We start from the raw sequence: 21,280 nt of genomic DNA on the forward strand, positions 1-21,280 counted from the left end.
GGTGTCAGCTATTCTTCTCTGTGTTCCCTGCGGGAAGAGTTAACTCAGGCCAGCTCCCTGCTATTCGTACGCGCCAATGAAAAAAAGCGCGTCCCACAATTTCCAGATCTTCGGCGCCCCTGTTCCCCGCCTGGTAGATGCACAGCAGCCACCAGATCATTTCACTCGGCATCTTCATGTCTTCCTGCCTTGGCGGGAAGTACCTGTTGATGTCGCCGCTGGTGGCAAATGTGTTCGGGTTGTATCCATTCAGAGGCTTCATCGCCGCTGTACATTCAGTTGTCGAGCAGGTGAGGTCGCTCCGCATCTCCCAATGTGAGCTTCCTCCAGACGGATCATTCGCCTTGCTGATCGCACCGCCTTCCTGTCTTTCACCGCGAATATGAAAATTGTTCATTCGCCGCCTATCTCGGAGTGCACTTCTCGGTAGATCTTCTCTATGTTGCTCAGAGGGTGAATTTTACCATCAACGTTGCTTATTCGCACCGCGTATACCTTCGATGCTGCAGTCTCTTCTACTCGGAACTAAAAACCGGTCAATAATGTTGCATGCGCTGAGAAAATGACAACAAGAAACATGCGCTTAATCTCTTCCGAAGATCAATACCGCGACGAATAATGTTATTCCTGCTAGTGTAGGCCTTTCAAATAAGCCACGTGGGTACCAGTACCTTACTGGGTTCTATTGGTAAATGTGCCACTTTTACAGGCTATACTGAAGGTCAGAAGAATAATTTCAGGTGTCACCACTACTTGCAATTTTCGTAAGTGATTGGCAGTGCATAAGTGACCACTACTCTTTCCGTCGACTACGGTTTATTGTTACATTATTCTGCGCTTATCGAAAATACTTTGTCGCAGCTCGGCACAGCTAGCAGCATCTTTGCTCTGGGCAAAGACGCAGTCGCAGAGAAAACAAAATTGCTTAAGTGAGCATTTGGTCCTTTTTAGTAAGTGTGATGCGCTGTTCTCCGGTTGCGATAGCACGGTGAAAGCGAGGCAGCCACTGAGTGCAAATTTTTCCGACGCAGACTGCCGTCTGTGGCCGTTATGCAGCGAGAATTCCGTAACCGCAATGATAGTCCGGTAAGTGTGTTCTTTGCTTGCTTGATAGCAGAATACATGATATATCTCTTAGCTTCCAATTTCCGCTTAGTTGTTGAAATACATACAATGCTATTTAAGGGAGCACTGAGGACACATTGAAGTCCATGGGTAGAAGTGCCTTACCGAGTTCTAAAGGTAAAGATGCCACTTTTAGAAGCTATAATTGAAGATCAGAAAATTAATTCCAGGTTTCGCCACTATACTTGCCATTTTCGTAAGCCATTGGCAGTGCATAAGTTTCGTTCCTGGTGTCAGGAGCTTGAACCGAGTGGCGGGAGAAAAAAAAAACTTCATTTCTAAACTATTTCTTCAGCAGCAAATGCATCGTTTGATGTCGGACGAACATTCACATAAGCAAACTGATTGTCTCCCTGCTCGGCGGCCGCTTTTCGATGGAGGTGAAAAGCAAGGCGCCCGTGGGCTGTGCGATGTCAGTGCAAGTTAAAGAACCCCAGGTGGTCGAAATTTTCGGAGTCCTCCACTACGGCGTCTCTCATAGCCTGAGTCGCTTTGGGAAGTTAAACCCCACAAACCAACCAGATTGTCTCCCTGAGCGGTGATCCCTGATCTAACATCGTTTTCTTTTGTGCGTCTCAACAGCAACCACCGTCTGAAGTGTGAGTCTCCCTTCGCGCGGTAAATTGGAAATTGTCCAACCACCCTCGACTGAATCTCTACTGAATCTCTGTTGCCATTGAGATTGAGACAGGGTATACGACAAGGAGGCAAATATCGAATCAGATAGAGTTACTGCTCAATGTTAGCCCCTATATGAAAAAGCATTATTGCTGCCGATCCCAAGTGAATGTGTCGGTCATGTGCCTAACTTCCCTAATTAGGGTAGAAAGAGAGAGAGAAGATATGGCTACACAGTATGACAAGTGGACTTGCAAAGACGAAGCTGTATGTCCGTGGCCGGGCTCCCTCCCCAGCATGCCCCTCCTGTGGCGATGCAGGAACGCTGGGGTATCTCCTCTGTGTATGCCCAGCACATGCCCACCCCCGCCGCAAGATGGAGGCAGGCTACCGGGCCCTCGGACTCCCTGCTGTCACGGAGGATCAGGTGCTCTTCTCGGCCAGGAGCCCCCTGGCAGCCCACCGGCTCCTGCTGGCCTTCCTGGAGGAGTCCGGCCTGGCTGCACATCTGTAGCCTTCCACCGGGCCTGCTGACCTGCTGGCCACGGCGCTGGTGACGAAGCCGATGACGTCGAGAGCGACTGCTGGATGATGATCCCCCCCCCCTCCCCCACCCAACATCCCATCTCCCCTTCCCCCGGACACCAAGAGTGCCGCCGCGACTTAAGGCCGGCATAATACGTGTCCGGTAATCCCCCCCCCCCCCCCCCGCCCCCTTGAGAATATCCCAAAGACTCCAACCAACCAACCAACAAAGACAAGTCCACTTGTCGAAACGTTGGCTCGGCTTTTGAACTGAGGCTACCCCTCTACCCTTGTTCAGTGCTCTCTGATGCTTCCGTAACTGTTATACTTGCTCACTTTCCTTAATTACATTCAAGCATATACTCCAGCCTGTTTTATCTGCCTATTGTTGCTTTCATTACCTCCTTCTCTTTTGCCACTTTTTTTCATGTTTCTGGCTGCGGAAATTTATCGGCTATGTAGAGAAAGTTCAGAAACACACAAACAAGTGTCGTAGCTCTTCATGTGGACTCGTGATTTCCTGCGTTCTACTCAAAAAGGCAATGAATAAATTTTATATTTGAAAAAAAAAAAAAAAAACTACCACCAGACTCTGGGAGTTGAGCAGATGTATATTTTACGACGTTCACACTGCTGAGACAGGCGAATGACCGGATGTGTCGTGCACTATAAAGAATTGAGAAAACGGAAAAGGCGCTTTCAACTCCCCCACCCCCTTTCAATCGAAAGAAAGCTGAGTGTTCATCGCATTAGCGTCTCGTCTTCCCACGTTTACACTGAAAACCGTCTTCATGGCAAGCGCCTCAGTAAAGATGAAAGCTTAAACGGCGGTCAGAACGCTACAGCCCAGATATGTCCAGCTTATAACTTCTGGATACTAAGTGTACACAAAGCAGGACGCAGATGTCTGACCCCTGCGTTGTTTTTACGCGCCTTTCATTGTCTGCTGCCTCAAGTATGGAGGCAATGTGTTAGCTACTAAAAATACGTACACGTTAGGCTGACCACTGTTAGGTGAACTTGCACAGAGCACGTCTTTTATATTGCTTTTCCTTAAGTATGAAGTAGTCACTATGCAGAGAATACTGCGCATCTTAATCATGCTTGCAGGTACCCGAAATGTACAGGAGCATCTAGAACGCGTCCTAGAGCACGTGGAAGGTCGCATTCCACAGAAGCGCCCTTTTGCTCATCACTGCTCTCCGGAATATCTTTAAAAGAAGGATGCACCCGATAATCTGCGTTACCATACGTATGCCGAGAAAAACCACGGAGTCATTTACTTTCAAGCTCTTCACACGCTCACATAATTGGTCAAATTTTAGGGGGCAAAATTTATTTCTGTGGATAAAAGAGCTTTTGTTACCCTCGTTTTGTGCGGCTGAAGCGGGTATTTTAAGGAAATTTTCGAGCAGCAGTTGCCCGAAATCGAATTTAATAATTGCGAGTACGACCTACAGAACAAGCGCAAAAGATGTCACGTATGTACAGCGATCAAGGAAACAGACAAAATGAGATACTTGGGCCTTTGCAACAAAAAAGAACCACGCAAACAGGAGGGTCGTATTTTTCTGTAGTGGTCCTTGAAGCCAATTATCATTATTCCTGGCTAACAGCGACGTTGCCGCACAGGTGGGGTGAAAGGCTGGAATATGTATTCAGATTCGGATTGTGATTAATAAATCAGAATAGGTTAGCTATGGGTCTCGAAGCCACCGATATACAGCTCCACAAGTTCTAATAAACAGCGGAACGGCGTTGTACCATAGTGCACTCTATTTCAAAGAGGTAATAGCAAAATGGCCTTGTGGCATAACCGCTGCCATAAAAGCCACAGTGGTTGCAGGGGCTGGGCATCCCGTAATCACGGCAGCTCAGCAGCTACCCAATAAAGAAACAACAGTTATCAAGTGGCCAGCGAACAGATAGGCAGTGGAAGAGGGTGTAGTAAGAAGCCATGCAGGTTAGATTAGAACAGGAAGCGAGGTCAGTAGGATGAAAGGGTCAACTTCCTGGTGCACACAGTCAGCGTTATGATCGCAGACACCACCCTGCGACGCGAAGCCGACCAGCTGTCTGTTTTTGCCGAGCTGGCCAAGCAAGTCTAAGCATAAGGAGTGTTACTGTATGCACAGGCTTATCGCCACTGACCCTGAGTTGAATCTTGCGATGGAATCTAAAATTGCCCACTTTTTGGGCATTACGGCTGCGAGCACTATGACATTTTCATTGCTGGATCCCATTGAGAGCACTGGATGCATTCGTTGTAAATAATGAATTACATGCTCGCGATTACTTAGCTCTGTGCCCGCAGTGGTCAAGGAACTGGGTGTGCCATCGTTCAACAGGGCACGGGACAGCGTTATGCTGGTACATGATAGCGTAGTGGCTATCATAGCTTAGTAGTCAGCAGATGTCCGTGACGAATAATTTTGGAACTTCTGCTGATCATATTTTTCGCTTCTGAAGCGTAAGTATAAGCCTGGATAGTAAGTCATTGGGTGGATTTCGCTTGCTTCTCTCAATTGTCGGCACTGTTGGATGCTTCGAACGGGAATAAAATGCCACATCTTGCAATGGGCTTCGGGGAATAAATAAGTACTTTCGCACGCGTTTGCAGCCACAAAGCGAGTGTTTGAAAAGCGTCGAACGATTTAAATATTCCCTCTGTACTGAATGCAATCCATCGTCAACACACACTAAAGCAAGAAACGAAACATGAACGCTTTCGCAAGTATATTGCAGTTCAGTAAAAACAAGTCGTGTTAACAGCGCCTGCCGGCAATTTATGCCTTCGTGAAACAAGACAAATGCCTTCAGGGAAGACGGGTACTTCATGGTGAGGCTTATAAAATATGAGCAGCTCCTAGACCAATCAGTTCAGTGTGTCTTCTCTGCAACCTCCTGGTGTGTCATACAATATAAACTTGTTTGTTAAGCCTTAGACGCACAAAGAAAGCCAGATCAATGACGACCGCTCAACTCGGGCCGCAACTACTTGGCTTCCTACAGTGGCGATGATGGCTACTTCTCAGACCGCCTGCCTGTTCTTGGAATGCAATACAGTTGATGGAACTGGGCAGCGAGTAACATGTCTGTGGCACCGCCTTCGTATTTACGTCTGTCACTCGGCAGTCGCCACTGCGGCAAATAAAACCAATGTGGCGTCTCTTGTGCGCAATGTCTCTCTTTCGGGCCCTGTCATCGAGCCGTGCATCGTTTGTCGATGTATCTCGCCGCATGATGCTGAGTGATCGGGAAGACAGAACGTGCCACCGCCGCCGATATACGCACTTCTGTTCAGTCACACTGTTAAGAAAGCAATGCCTTATGGATATATGCTGTGATTACTGCGTAGCGCACGCACGCGCGCGCACACACACACGCACGCATACATACATACATACGTATACGTATGTATGTATGTATGTATGTATGTATGTATGTATGTATGTATGTATGTATGTATGTATGTATGTATGTATGTATGTATGTATGTATGTATGTATGTATGTATGTATGTATGTATGTATGTATGTATGTATGTATGTATGTATGTATGTATGCATGTATGCATGTATGTATGTATGTATGTATGTATGTATGTATGTATGTATGTATGTATGTATGTATGTATGTATGTATGTATGTATGTATGTATGTATGTATGTATGTATGTATGTATGTATGTATGTATGTATGTATGTATGTATGTAATTATGGGGTCCACATTATTCTTGATCTGCATAAATAATGTCTCTCTTAACATTACTTCTTCGCTAAGATTGTTTGCAGGTGACTGCGTTATTTATCGCTCTGTGACTAACCTCACCGTATATTTACAACTAGAAAATGGCCTACGACGCCTAACCAAATGGTGTTCTGAATGGCAGATGACTATTAATATAAAAAAAAACTAAACTTGTTCGTTTCACAACACGTAATCAAGCAATTTACTTCATATATACGACGAGGCAGAAGATGTTTTGGGAAGCGGGGGCGCGAAAGGGAGGGACTGAGCTCTATATTGGCATGTTGAAAATCGAGTGGACAGCCGGGGATTAGATGCACTGTAGAGGCGTCCTGGTGCCTGCCCTGTTCCTGCTATATTTTATTTTGGGTGCCGAACGGGCACCAAAACCTTTATTGTTGTGTGTTGTTCGCTGGGCTGTATATTCCGGTCTTATTCTGAAGGCCGGCCGGCCGAAACGTCAATGTTGAGTTTGGTTTGGTTTGGTTTGTGGTGTTTAACGTCCCAAAGCAACTCAGGAGAGACGCCGTAGTGGAGGACTCCGGAAATTTCGACCACCTGGGGTTCTTTAACGTGCACTGACAACGCACAGCACACGGGCGCCTTGCTTTTCGCCTCCATCGAAAAGCTGCCGCCGAGGCCGGGATTCGATCCCGCGTCCTTGGGAACAGTAGTCGAGCGCCGTAACCACTGGGCAACCCGGCGGGGTTATGTTGAGTTTCAATATATATATATATATATATATATATATATATATATATAGCAGTCCTGCTATCGGTCTGTCAGTTGCTTTTTTTTTTTTCTTTTTCAGCCTTTGACGTATGGTGTAACTTTCTGGGGTTGGTACTCGGTGCATGTGCATGGGAGCTAATGGGCCCACTGAAGTTAGCAATAAGTGCGGTTTGGTTTTTGAAATAACATGTAGTTGCTAGTCAGCGCCGCTCGTCCGTGTGCTTCTTGGTTCCTCTGAGTTTCGTCCCTTTGCGCTGTGACTAAATATGAGTCACTGCCAACTGGCCCAACCCACCATCCCATCTACTTCGCGAATAATTCTAAAGAAATTCCATGCTCTTTCTGGCGAGGTGCATTTTAGAAGACAATCTCTGCGGATTGATTCAATTTTTTTGTCTTATAAGTTTCTCATTAACTGCTCATGCGGAGCATAATATGCCAAATATTTTGTGGGAGCCGCTGATGCTCTAAAAGCAGAACCTTGTTTTGCTTTAAATATTCAATCACGTGCCTGGAGTTCTAACCTTGAATGAACCGCCAGTTTTAAGGGCAGCCATCTTCTTGCATAAAAAGAAAACATTGTTTCCATGGCCTTTTGTTTTTCATTGACAGTAGCTGAAGCAGCTATTCTTTTTGTCTCATTTATTTGGATGCCTCATGCTGCACCTAAGTAAGTCTGCCTTTGTTGGATGCCTTTTAATTGCGAGGCCACTGTGGTATACTGTAAGCCACAGTTATGTGGGGGAATGTTTGTTTAGTTATACTGGGTTTTATGGTACAAAAGCTACCAAGGCTATGCTGCGTCAAGCGGAAGATTAAAAACTGATGATATAGGTTGATAATGGTATAGCTTGATTGTTATAGTTTGTTTAAAATGCTGGCTTTTTTGAGGAACTTAAAAATCTAAACGGAGTCAAGAATCTAATGGGATGTGTTCTTTTTATTTTTTTTTTAATTTTTTTTCCTCAAAGGTCCCTTTCGGAACATTACATGAGGGGTGGGGATATCACGGCAAAAATATTATACGTTAATGAAAAATGAACAAAAATTACGTTGATGAATAGGCTTCCTCGATAGTGGTCTTGAACAGTCGATGATTCATGATGGTGGCCACTTCAGATTTCAGCTTCTTTGTAAAATAATGTAAAATATTTTTTTAGATCTTCAAAGTTCTGTACAGGCAATTCAGATGTGGTTTGCTTTGAGTTCAGCAGCGCACCTTTCGCAGGGCGGCGTGTCTCGTCTAGTCAGTAAGAAATTGTGAATGAGGTGTGTCGATACGTAAGCGACATAAAATTACTTTTGAAAACGTACGTTCTTCACTTCTGCTTGACTACGATTCTGCTAAAATGAGCTTTACAGAATGCAGTTTATTGTTTACTTGCCTATTTCCATGCAGCTTGCCATCTATGTCCGAATTGTTTGTGCAAGAACCTTAAACAAACCCTGTGCGTCACACTCGTTTTGTGTGACTCAATTGGATTTGCGCAGCACATGCACCTGCTGTCTCATTTCCATCAATGCCAACATGACTTAAACGGGACGTTATGTTTATGAAATGTTATTTTAACTATGCTATGAATGATGTTTACGAACAAAGGTTCTTGATCATTTTTAGTGGTAGTGCCGTGAGTATGATTAAATAATCAGTGTAGATTACGCTTAGTTTTTTTTTTCTTTTTGACTATCTGCTCCACGGCAACGCACACAGCGAAACACTCGGCAGCGAAAATTGAGGCGCACTGTGGCAGGCGTATCACGTTTTTTTTTTTTTTTTCACTTTTGTCTTGAACTACCCAATTCCTACCTGTGCTTATTTTTTAGTTACCTGTTTAAAACTCGGTGTATAGGCATCATATTCTTCCTGGAGTGTGAAAACCTCTTGCAGTATGTGCTCATGATGAGTGAATTGCTGGTCGATTTGGTTTATGTCTCCTAGGAAAAAAAACCAGCGAAAAAAAAAAAACTAGAAGCAGGACAAGAAGAAACACAAATACACACAGAGACACAGTCGACTGCTGTGATGTTTGTTTCCTCTTGTCCTGCGTCTTTTTTCTCTCGCTGCTTTTCTTTTCCTAGTGCTCATGATGTGTTTGTGTGTGTGTGTGTTAGTGAGAAGTCACATACAGCAGGGAAGTTGTAGCATGGTGGCAGAGGGTCATTTCTTGATGCAATGATAGGTGTAGTGTCCAGTACCGCTAATTCCTTGCATTTATATCCGAAACGCAATATCAACGGGCTCATAGAAAGCGGTTTATTCAGGAACAAAGTTTTAGATGGGCATTTCGTGACAATGAAGTAGCAGAGATGTTTCAGGAGAGAACGAATCTTTAAGATGCATGTGCTCATCAGTGCAGTTCGGCGATCCCCTAGACGTGGATCGTTTAATTCTGCATAAAAACTGGCTACAGGGGATGTTCTGTATGCTCTAGATAATAGGCGCTGACTAAGGTTATGAACGGGGTCCAGTCGTTTGAAGTAAGATAGTTTTCCTGAACCGTATATTATCCATCCATAACCTAATTTGAAGCGCACCACAGAGCGATAGGCTTGCAATAGGCACTCTCGATTGGACCACCACCGTTTTCGTAAGGGCACTTTTAGAATTGCACAAGCGGCATTTTTTAGGCTGTTTATGTGGGATAAATATGTCAGCTTTTTGTCAAATGTGACGCCTAAACCTTTCTGCGCTTGTTTCACTGGTAGTGTGTTTTGGTTCAATTATAGTGTGGAATCAATCTGTAAACCTCGTCTCAGTGAGAACACGACAGCTACAGTTCTTTTGCGGAGAAAACGTAAATTCATTCTTTTCGATCTACGCAATGAGTTTATTTATTGTCATTTGTATTTGTCTCTATACAGGTACATGCTATCTGCAGGTAATCAACCTAAACAGAATACATTACGGACTTGCGGATTATTTTAGCTAGAGAATTCATTTTTACTCTAAACAGTGTTGTGCTCAGAATTCACTCCCGTGGTAACCCGTTCTCTTGGGTGAATGTTGTAGAAAAAGACACCATTAGCGGTATGAAACTCGGCACAGTGGGAGCTTTGGAACGTGTCCCAAAGTGCAGTCGGCCACTTCTTTTACTTGTATCGCGCGAGCGTCGATTTTCCATCAGGTGCAGCGGCGCCGAGATGAAGCGCAAATCAGGAGAGAGGATCATGCTGCTGGAGCCAACGTCGCCTGGTTGGCTGTGTTACTTCGTGCCAAGTAACCCCCGTTGCGAAGCAACTTCAGAGGGTTTTTTTTTTTTCTTTTGTGCGTGTTCTGCTTTCCGCATGTTTTTTTTTTTTTTCTTCTTTTTTTTTTTTCTTTTACTGTGGCAAACACGTAACATTCCAAGCACGAGTCTAGGCCCCGGTTGTGTTTTCAAGCGTCGGCGACTCGAGGGCGTTGTTTTTTTTTTTTTAGCTCAGTACGCCCATATTGAGGGTCCTCTCTATTAGGAATTCGGAAGTAATGATCGAAGCTGGTTTATTGGGAAACCTGTTTTATTTATCGGAGATATCACCCGCACTGTATGCAGTCGACAAAGGAAAAGTCGCAGCTCCTTGGCCCTCGGTACATAACTGCCGCTTATGGGCAAGGGTGGCATCGCACTAACGAGAACGGCCCAGCAGACGACGATCACTGCAGCACGCATGCTTTCTTCTCTCCTTTGTCTTCCGGTGCAGCAGCGCTTGGCAGTCGCCTCTCGAGCGATGCAATTTAAAAAAAGAATTACGAGGGACTTTAGCGACTAAAGTAGTGAAAGGCGAAAGCCCGTGGCCGCATTCTGCCACGCAACTAGCACTAATTAGTAATTAATTAATTTAGTCGTTAGGTATTTGTTTATCAATTAGTTATAATTGTTACGCAATTAATTATTTAATTATCAATAATAATTGTAGTTATTTATTATTTGTAATTGATCATTTATTGAAATAGGGCTATATAAGGCATACATTTGCACATACTGTGGTGGTGCTCTGTGATTGGTCGAGACATATATGACGTCATCCCGCCTCGGCCAATCAGAGCCGCCGCAAAAGCGGGAGACATTTTGTCCACGAGAGCATGAGCCATTAAAGGCTTTCGCCTTAAAAGTAGCCAACTGTATATCGCTGTTCGCGTTTGCACCGGAGATAAAGCTGCGCGTTGGATTAGGTAGCTGCGAATAGAGCCTCCGTTAAATTCAACTGGTCGTCATTGCGAATTATCTAACACGCTCACAGATAAAGAAAAAAAATGAAATCACAACGTGTCAGCGCTGCGGGAGTGCGAATACAGGAAGATTTATGTTTATTCAGGGAGAAAAAATGCACACTAGCTACTAAACGCAATATGTGACTGCTGCTTATCGCATTTCGATACCGCGCGGACACCAAGTGCAAACTTTCTTCTTTAACGGTTAAGGCTGTGTTTGCTGTTCATGCAAAGTCGGTGTAATACACCAGGTGATGCTCTGGTTCAGGATAGGAGCGATGTTCCGCACGACGTCACGAAAAGGAGCCACCACGTTAATTAGTCCGAATGCCAATCAGCAATAGAGTTCACCCGAGGCGCTTTTCCAATGTAGCAGCGCAAACACAAATAACAATCTGAAGTCGTACCCAGAGTTGCTATATAGCCCAGAATAACATCATCATCTCGCACTAACGTAGTTATCGCCTAAGAATTGGCACCGCAGACAGTTCGTAGAGGACGGACGCATGATCCATTGCAGGAATTCACATGCAAGAACTGCAAGCACTCACGGGCGTCGTGCTCCTCTCCGAACTGCTTCACGGCGGCGGCGTGCAGGACTCCGTAGTTGAGTTGCAGCCCCCAGCTGAGCGCGTTGACGAGGCAGACGCAAGCGCACACCACCCAGCCCCAGCCGCCCTCCGGGTAGTAGTGCTGCCGGATGGTGGCCGCTATGCGCTGCTCGGCGCTCGTCAGCCGAGGCTCGGAAGAAGACCGTCCCAGCTGAGGGCAACGCTGCGGATGATGGCTCCCGGGAGCTCCGTCGGCCTTGCCCTCGTGTTCGGCGTCCTCTTCAATTTCGTCGGCTCTCATTAAATATTCGGCAGTGCTCGAAGAAGCGATCGGTCTTGTCTCTGTAGACGCCATATTGTCTTCCTTCGTCAAGACTTCTTACGTGCTGCCTTCAAGTGCAGTGTAGTCAACCTTGCTGCTTATATCAACTAACGTCAGTGGTTGACTAACCTCCCTGTCGCCTCTTGATATGCCATATTAGAACGTAGCATGGTAAACGCGCGGATGAGTCTTCCTCTGGTGACGTTTTACGACGAAACTGGAACGCTCGAGTTCACGGGAGCAGCCGATCTGTGGAGCAGTCGACGCCTGCTGATGAGATTTTCATTGACATGGCCTCTTTCGCCTCGATTCGATGAGGCGAGGTTGCTCCAGATGCGCACAGACGCAGAAAACGTGTAGCAGGCATGCCACGCTCCATTCAGAACAATGCCAGCCATTTCCAGTGGTTCATCATTGCTGCGTGAAAGAGAATAAATATCATACTAAAACTTTCACTTCGTGGTTTCCATTCGGCCATGCCAGTTCTGAATAGCATCCACGTATACGGCCACTATCGCAACACAGCTTCATATGTTTCGCCATTCAAGAGCTTCGCTTTTCACGGATGTCACACGGAGCTTATCGAGCAAGAAAGTTTCATTATTAACCTGTCCAATCAAACTAACGCAGGTCGCATTGAAATAGCAAACGCTGAAGGATGATAGTTTTCGTTTTAGCACACAGCGTATACTACACAATTTGTTCGCCTATGCAAAGCTGATGTAATCAGTAGCATGTTATTTGGTGTATCTTTATTTTTGTAAAGCAAGCCAAGCAATTTCTGTAATCAATTACTAAACACCCCACTTTCTTTAGCACAAGAATGCTGTTCGATAGTCCACCTACACGTGGACTATCGCTTTGCTGCATATGTGAAACGAAGATGGGGTACCATAAGTCCGCAACGCAAGAGTGTGCTAGCACAAGAACATGTCGCTTCTGCGAACCGGTGGTTTGTAGAAAAAAGCGAATTCTATATCGCTATTTTTCATACACGCTTCCCGCGACTACAGCCCGATACATGTTATTCTTTCACATCGCAACTTTTCGTATAGAAAACAAAAACCTAAAGTAATGCTTTTCACTCATGGAACAGTGGTTGTTCGAATGAGTATCGCGTATTCCCTCATTCAATGCCACCAGGACATGTCACCGTGCTCGCTGGCCTGCCTCCAACGAAACCGTTAAGTTCACATGCGAACTCTCAAGAGCAACAAGCTCAATGAAAGCCTAAATTTGCAGACGATTATGGAGGGGAGAAAGTAACATTGGGGAAATGTGATTGATCCCTTTGAGGCTCACATTGCTGACCTCTGAAATCGCAGAAAGACTACAGGCACGCTGAAAGTAAGCCTAACCGAACATTTCCTGTCCTCGCTGTGACGTCGCACATCCGTGCCCGGAATGCACGCAGCTGCCAAGAAAGACTCCCTACACTGGCCCAATTTTCTTTCAGGACCTTTTACTGCAACTCGGAAAAGTCAACGTGCCTTAGTATACAACCATACCATGAAAGCACGAAACTGGCAAAAGCCTGTACATGTCAGGTAGGTCAGACACTACAGGGCAGGGCGAAGCCGCTTCTTGTAGGTGCCAAAGTTAGCTGTTCAGCTGCTGCACGTCCTTATCCCCCCCCCCCCCCCCTCGACAACAACGTAGCCTAGCTTTTCACAGCGTGGCAGAACCCGGCATTCAGCCTATCAAAAACACGCACCGATTATGACAACGAAAGAATAAAGAAAACTACGAGGGTAGAACAGTGTGATTTCCGAAATCGCAGAAAAAAGGCGCGAGACTCTCTATGACTAGTCTTTTGTGGGGACAGTTGGTGATCCATTGAGATACGTACTAGAAGCGCAGACGGACACGGACAGAGCGAAGGAGACGAACACAGCGTTTTCCGTGTCTGTCTGCGTTACTAGTACGTATCTCTCTATGACAGCCGAAATATGTCGTCTGAAAATCACGGAAAATGAAAGTTTTGCGCACTTCTCGCCGGCTCTGGGCAATTCCAGCGTCGTCTTCAGCTGGCGTTCATTCACGGCTAAAGATTAATCACGGAGCGCGCACGACCACAAGTAGCGTCGCCATCTTCAGGAAGCAGCCGCTCCATCCCGTAGTAGAGGCTGGCAGCCGCGTGCTACCGATCCCGCGAAAGGGGAGCCCGCGAAGGGAAACGCCCCCCGTGCACTTCTCCAGCGAGGAACGAAACGCGGCCAACGCGCACCGCTGCAAGCGCGCGACTGGCAGACGATTCGGTCGCGGTGGTTCCCCTGGTGCGACTGCGCAAGCGCGTGGTGACTGCGCCCCGCTGTCTGCATCGCACGTGTCTCTCCTCTCCGCGAGCGGCGCCGTCTCATGTGCGTGGGTGGGTGCCGGGGCGGCGGCCTGCGTGCTCAAAAGCTTCGGAATAAGGAAAACGCAGACCTCAGTCGCCATGGCTTGTCACTGCTAGCCGTTTTATATATATGGTTACAGACAAGGGATTGTGCCGCAAATGGAGGGAGACATAGCAACAAAATAGATAAATTGATAAACCAAAGAACAAACCATGTACGAACGAGCGAAATAATTATTCAATAATTAGGTTCCCATTGCACAAACTCTATACAGAGCCACCTAATGCCGAAATCGCTAGAAATAAAAAATTAAGCAAACTTTAATGCTGATGCATAATGCTGCGAAGCAGTCGCGGCGCTTTCACATGGCGTTATTTTGATCACGCACCTAAATAGCACCAAATCTTTGTCGCACGATGACACCAAGAGCTCGGGAGACATTTTTTGCCAGTTTTGAGCCAAAGTCCGCGACATCGCGTATGCCTGTCTTGTTTCATAGGATGCTGGCCCTGTACAACCCTTGAGGAGTGCTGATGCTTATTGCTGCAAACATTTTCATTCTTTGATGATGAAATTTCATTCCAGACCCCGAAGAATTTGAGATCTTTGCGCACGATCGATTAGACGAAGCTCACCTGTGCAAATGATCGCATTGATCATTACCATAGAAGCATATACTCACGCTACCGTAGATCTGCGACCACAATATCGCTTTACTTAGTTTAACGCGGTAGCGTAGAGGCCCTACTCTCCAGAAAATTTTGCGCTGTTCATGCTGTCCCGAAAAATCATGAGAATGCTGGTGGCAGGTGACGTGACATTGATTAGACGGCGGGTTTTGTGAGGACAGCAGATAGTGATTCTCTATATTGAGGAGATGGGAACCTATCGGGACCTTGGGTGAGACACGCTGTCCTAACAAGCCTTGGATAAGGCGAGGGTTTATATCTGTGTCCCACTGTCTTCAACAGAACCGAGTGTAGCTAATTAGTGCACGTGAGATGACATAAGGAATTCGTGGTCAATGAGCGAGCAGATAAATGCATATACGTGAATCACAACAGGTGCCGTAGACAGAAGCCATTGTCGCGTTGTACTCTTCAAGGCTGGGCTTAAGCGTCCTCCTGATTTTTTCTTTTCTTTTTTTTTTTTTTTTTGTACACGCGGAGTCCTGCGCTTATCGTAGCTACGAGAAGAATTCGGCACACAGTTCTTTGCTTATCAGTGGCTAAAATGTTTCGTCTTTAGTCTTGTTATCTCTCTCCTTGATAGCAATGCACTCGTTACCGCTAACGCAATGTGTCTAATATAAGGTTAAGCGCTGTTCAAGAATTCGCTAGGCTCAATCACAGCGTTATTCCAAGTGCACGAGAAGGAGAGTGCGAACGGCGCTGTGGGTGGCATTTTTTTTCTTTTTTTTGCTCGAAGGAACCGAGAATACTTCGTCGGTGTGCTCAAAACGGAAAATGCGCATCTTGAGAGGTGCTGAGAGTTCCCAGCGCTCTTTTTGGAGGTTTTAGATGCATATTGTTTAAATGCGTCCAATAAAAGACAACCAGGCCTAGGTTCAAGCATGGAGATGCTGCATATATATATATATATATATATATATATATATATATATATATATATATATATATATATATATATATATATAGATATATAGTATGTTCAAAGAGCCACATTGAAAAACTTCAAACATTTGTTTCGACGTTTCGGTCGTAGCACGACCTTTTTCAAGAATGGTTTACAGTGCGCTCAGGCGCCTTCTTAAAGGTATTACAATATTTGATATCGCTGTGGTTGCTCTGGCCTATCTCTAATATCTAATTTTTTAACCCTTGTTTCAAGTTAGCATGTAATACGCTCTTATGTAATACCCTCTAATGAGGGTCTTTAAGGTATTAAAGTGAAGCATGGGACACCTGGTGTATAGTATATTGTCCAGTGTTACCCCACGTTATGACGTGGTACATGTATTTGCCAACTGACGGAGCAAAATGAACTGCATGCCACATCGTAGCAAATTACATCTGGCGCCGTAGCCTCTGCACATATGTCATCCCGAGACGCTGCGTCAGCATCAAGCTTTCTGCACTTCTCATCCGCTTAGGTGCGGCTTTGTGTGGGAAAAAGCCTCCGATTTCCTCGCTCTGCAAGGCTTCTGAAAATGAGTTTTTCTTCGTTTAATAAACTGATATGGCGTCGTCTTGCTCACGGCTTCGAACTCCCCATTGGGACTAACCATAAAAATTTCGGTAATTACAATTAATTAGTAAGATTTATATTATTAATTGAAGGTATTTTCAATTCACACAGCGTTGGCAGGGAGTTGCTATTAAAAAATCTGAGCGGCAATTACACTGGCTGTTGCGTGCAGTCCTAGCTGCATTAAGTGGGTGAAGCATGCACTTGCTAAGGATTGCTTTTCTTTCTATCTGTTTTCGGCAGTGTCATCACGGGTATCGTTTTGGCGGAACCACCGGTAATAGTCGGAGTCGGTTGCGAACGTAAGACGAGAGGAGTTCAGGAATTAGAAGAAATTCAAGCCGACGGGTCCTGAAGGACGCTCTTATCCTTGTCGAGTTCGCGGTTATTAGTTTCGCGATCTTGTTATCGTACACACACTAAGCGGAAATACCAACACAGCAGCAAAATGTCGTAACCAGGAACTGGCTTTTTTGGAACGTCTAGGAAGTCAGCGTTCATTGATGTTGCTACACTTTGTCGAGCGTTTGGGGCAGCAGATGAGGCGGAGCGAAGAGCCGAAGATTTTGCTTCTTATGAAACATAAATGCCACATTTTACGTGAGCCTGTTCATGGGTAGCGCTCGATACGTCGCTACTCACCTGCTAGTGTCTAGTTAGAGTGCTTATTTCGAGACGTTAGTGTGTGCAGGTAGGCTCTGTCAGTACTTTCAGAAAACAGCCAAGGCGAGAAGGTGAGCGGATGGAATCGAGCGACTTGGCATTTATGTTTGCCATTATAACATCTTGTTTCTACAGTTATGCAGTTTAGCGTTTTACGTGTGGTTCGGAATGAAAGCCGATTGATTGGAAACACTTATATTTTTGCATTATCTCCGCGTTGAACTGTGAAGAGACAGAGAGAGACGCCGAGTATACCCCTGCTGAACTTTCTGGGCAAATATACTTCCCTTTATAATCTGCGGTTTAAGACTCAGCAAGCAACACTAAGCAACCAACAGCTGAAGTTAGGAGTTAGGAACCAACAGCTTAAGAAGGTACTCTACACAGAAGAAAGACTGTTTTCGTTTGTTTTCTCGCTTGTCTTGCAACTTTTTTTTTGTACTGCGAGTACTTTTAAAGTGTCTACTCACGCACGTTTCTACTATGCATGCTCCTTTCTCTTTCCCTCTGCCTGCTTCCTTTCTGGCGTACTACAACTGTTCAATGGATAAATATGAATTTTTAATTGTATCGAGAATAACAACCGAGAGGAGCACGTAAGTTTGAAGTTAAATAGTCATAAGGACGAAACTAAACGTTTACCGTTCTGGTTAAAACTTTTGCCAGGCGATCTTGCGTTAGTTACCGATGAATCACATCTTGGACTTTGTGTGTCTTTCTTGTCGCCAAGGTTCTAAAGAAAGGAGGAATCCCAATCCTATTGCTTCCCGTTGACACTGTGTCTCAGGAAACCTGATGCACACATCCACTCACGGCCTGACAAATTGCTTCCGTGAGCACTGAATAATAGTGTAGACAAGATAGGCGAACGCGCTGCAAAAATGCAATGCATTGCCTGGCAGCTATGTCATCAGAAAACTTGTTTGATAATCATATACCCGAGAGCGTTACCTTTTCACAGCATGGTACATTATCGTCTATACGTAAAAGAATTACAGATACATTCTTGCTGGTATCTGCGTGAACTCTGACCAGTCATTTGACGACTACCACTTCTGGGAGACGAGGGTGCAAGAGCCTGGATGTGTACGATCCCTCCCATATAAACAGAGATCCAACACCTCATGCGGAATCCCGACCGGGTGGTGCCCGGCCACGTAGAACCGCTCAGACGACGATCCAAGTAAGATCTGGATGTTGAAGAAGCGTGAGTGAAGAAAGCTCACACGCTCTATGCAGGCAGCTGACATTAGACGTCTGCCCAAATGCCGCCTTCGCAAGGGGTTTCACCCACGACGATATGAAATTGAAATACGGTATCACTCCGCGCTGGAGGTTGAGCTGTCGCAATTTTTAAGGCAATAATTGTGTCCTTCTCCACAAAATCCAGTGTTGTCGGCATTGTGAGCGAGTTATCGCTAGCATGCCATGGTTAACTGGGCATTGATTGGTCGGTGGGTTCTGTGATGTCACGAGGCATGCGCTACCAACTTGGCAGCTCTTGTGAGGCAGGATGGCAACCAAGCCCTCCGGGGTCCTGGAACCGCGAGTGAGGCAAGCTATACCCCTAGGCCACACAGGCACATGTGCGCGGCTGGTTCAACATTCTTGGATAGAGAAGACAGCGACAGTTGCAAAACTGCGCGGTGCGAAGTGGGCCAAACCATCGCCGGTCCTGCGTCAGTTAATCACAAAGCGACCGCAGCGCCCCTCTCCCCTGCGGTAGTTGGATGAGGCCATTGAGCTAATACACAGGCGGAAATTTTAAAATACTACTGACCCTCTTCTTTAAGCAATGCAACAAAAAATAAAATTGTGTTTGCGTTTTTTAAACATATCTTTGTACAAATGAAACGCCACCGCGTTTGCAGACGTATCTCAAGCAGGCAGGTAGCAGACGGCACGCTTGAGCCGCGTCTGCAACCTTCTTGCTCCAGACGCCTCAGTAGACGTGGTGGCTTTCATATGCGTACAAAAGTGTGTTAAATACGCAAACGCAATTTCATTTTCTGCTGCATTGCTCAAAAAAGAGGGTTAGTAGTATTTTAAAATTTCCGCCTGTGTATTAGCACAATGGCCTCACCCAATTACCGCAGCGAGAGAGAGGGGCGCTGCGGTCGCTTTGCGATCAACTCACGCCGAACCGGAGATTGTTTGGGCCCACTTCTCAACGCGGCGCGCCAGCGCAGTTTTCCAACTGTCTATCTAAGAAGCTGGGCTGGGATAAAGTGGGCCTTTATGCCTGCACTGCGTGGTCTTTCTCAATATATTATCACTTACGACTGTATGCCAATGCAATCTGTGTGGGTCTACAGAGGCGCATATTAAGAGACCAGTGAGCAAGTAAACAGAAGAGTGCATGGAATGAGAATCCGCCATGGGAGCGGCAAACGGAAGTTAGTAGGGCTGCCAAGTCACTTTTAAAGGCGCATGTTGGGCTTTGACAGAGCAAGCAGGCAGACCCCGGCATTAGAGAAGTCGTGCTAGAAGAAATGGGAATTCCAGTTTGTTTAGTGTGCCGTCCTGATGATCTGTGTGTGTAATTTTAAGAAAATATATATTGTTCATGTGAAGACGCCTCCATCTTTTGTAAATACGTTTCTGCTTTTTCGTTACCGTTTTCTTGAAGTAAATTTCGACTGTTGCTCCGAGTACATCGGCCTTCGACTCTCCGTACTAACTACACGTCTCCCATCGTGAGGAATCGAGTTACAGAAGAGAGGAAGAACACTGAATCTGTCCTTTACTGGCCAATTGGCAAAAGCTTCAAAATTGGGCAACTCTTTTGTAACGGTAATGGAGCCCACCGGGACCCCCGTTGGACACGCTATAGTCCTAGTCCTTGCGAGCACGTTTGTATACAGCTCCGTTAAAGCGTGGCTTTATGTCTACGTCGGTGATCTTTCAGATAATCTCGCTTTCTTCATTGGTTCCTATCCGAGAGCAATGAATCTAGAACACACGGCTATTGCATCGCTTTCTTTCGATGCGTTTAGCGTCCCAAAATTTTATAGAGTGCGCTACGACTAAGGTCCCCAATCCTTTCCAGTTCAAACCAAGTAAATGCATCGTACGTACAGGTAAACCATGCATAAGCAGGGCTATTTTGTGATTAGCCCCAAGATGAACCGTCATTGAATTTACATTTAGACACCGCCGCAATGCTGCAGTGAAAGGGGCACTTGACTGTTGTGCTCAATGGACGTGCTCAGCCGCAGCTGTCGAGTTTCCATGGATGCTAAACAAAAAGCTGCCGTGTACAGTGTTATGTCCATGCAGGTTAAAGAACTCCATGTGGTAAAAATAAATTCCATTACAGCGTCCGTAACAGCTCACGTCGCTTTAGTACAGTAAAGCTCAACTTTCATAGCGTACACTATTGTTTTTCATGCTGCTTTTACTAAGGGACGTGAAACAAGTTGCTCCCATTGCGGCGCCCTAACGACGAGCCTGTGTTTCTCTAGCACGTATTTTCACGGCCAGAGCGCAAGCCCAAACGCATCGTGAACAGGGCTGGCCTGGAAGGCACCTCGCGCTCCGCTAATCTGGACACTCTCCCGCCACACCCCCCGATCCATCGCGCTGCACGAGAATCGCGCGAAAAGTGGCGCCGAAGCGTCGTGATCGATAACAGCTCACGACAATTCCAACGACTCCGCTTGCGTGTGGTCTCCGGTTTCGGCCACGCGCTGATAGGCATGCAATAGAGAAATAAGGGCGATGAAAGCCTGTGGTAAGGGAGATGGTGGCGGGCTCGATTAGCCGTGATGAATTTCCGGAGAAATTAAAGAGGAGACTTGCATTTGCACGCATCGGCGCTTCTCGACTTCTTCCGGTAGATTAATTCCTCCTGCGTTCGTGAAGTTCTTTGGTGGCTTCTGTCAGCATGATGGGCGATTTCAAGTTCAGGTGTAGCCAGTTTTTTTTTGCATTCCGGTCTCACTTTCGCACGGACGGTACACATACTGCTGATGATTGAGGTCCTGCTATACGGCCTCAGGTTGTGCCAAAGCGGCCGAGCCGTGCTCTGCGAAGCAAACAAACGCGTCGGATATCAATGGAGACCCACGGAAGCTGGTCGCTCATGCGCGTACATGGATTAGCAAAGCCAACAGTAACTGAATCCAAAGAAATCATAGGTAAATAATATTTTAATGCAATAACATTAAAAGCTTTACCAGAAAAAAAATGTAGCACTGCTAACACCTTCACTGGCTGAAGGCAAGTGACGTCACCAGGTCGCAAATGAGAGCT

The 21,280-nt window shown here is 45.9% G+C and overlaps 1 protein-coding gene across 1 annotated transcript in view; it reads right to left on the minus strand.

The window, feature by feature from the left end:
- LOC146207167 (monocarboxylate transporter 11-like) overlaps positions 1-21,280 on the minus strand; it is a 63,297-nt gene that overhangs the window by 35,277 nt on the left and 6,740 nt on the right. Inside the window, exon 2 of the mRNA XM_084605499.1 lies at positions 11,495-12,233. Within this exon, the coding sequence (XP_084461625.1) occupies positions 11,495-11,849 (355 nt within the window). The 5' untranslated portion in view covers positions 11,850-12,233. The remainder of the gene's footprint in view (positions 1-11,494; positions 12,234-21,280) is intronic.

The sequence above is a fragment of the Amblyomma maculatum genome, chromosome 1 (genome assembly GCF_055883805.1).
Source record: "Amblyomma maculatum isolate TAMU_Amacu chromosome 1, ASM5588380v1, whole genome shotgun sequence".
Taxonomy (NCBI): domain Eukaryota; kingdom Metazoa; phylum Arthropoda; class Arachnida; order Ixodida; family Ixodidae; genus Amblyomma; species Amblyomma maculatum.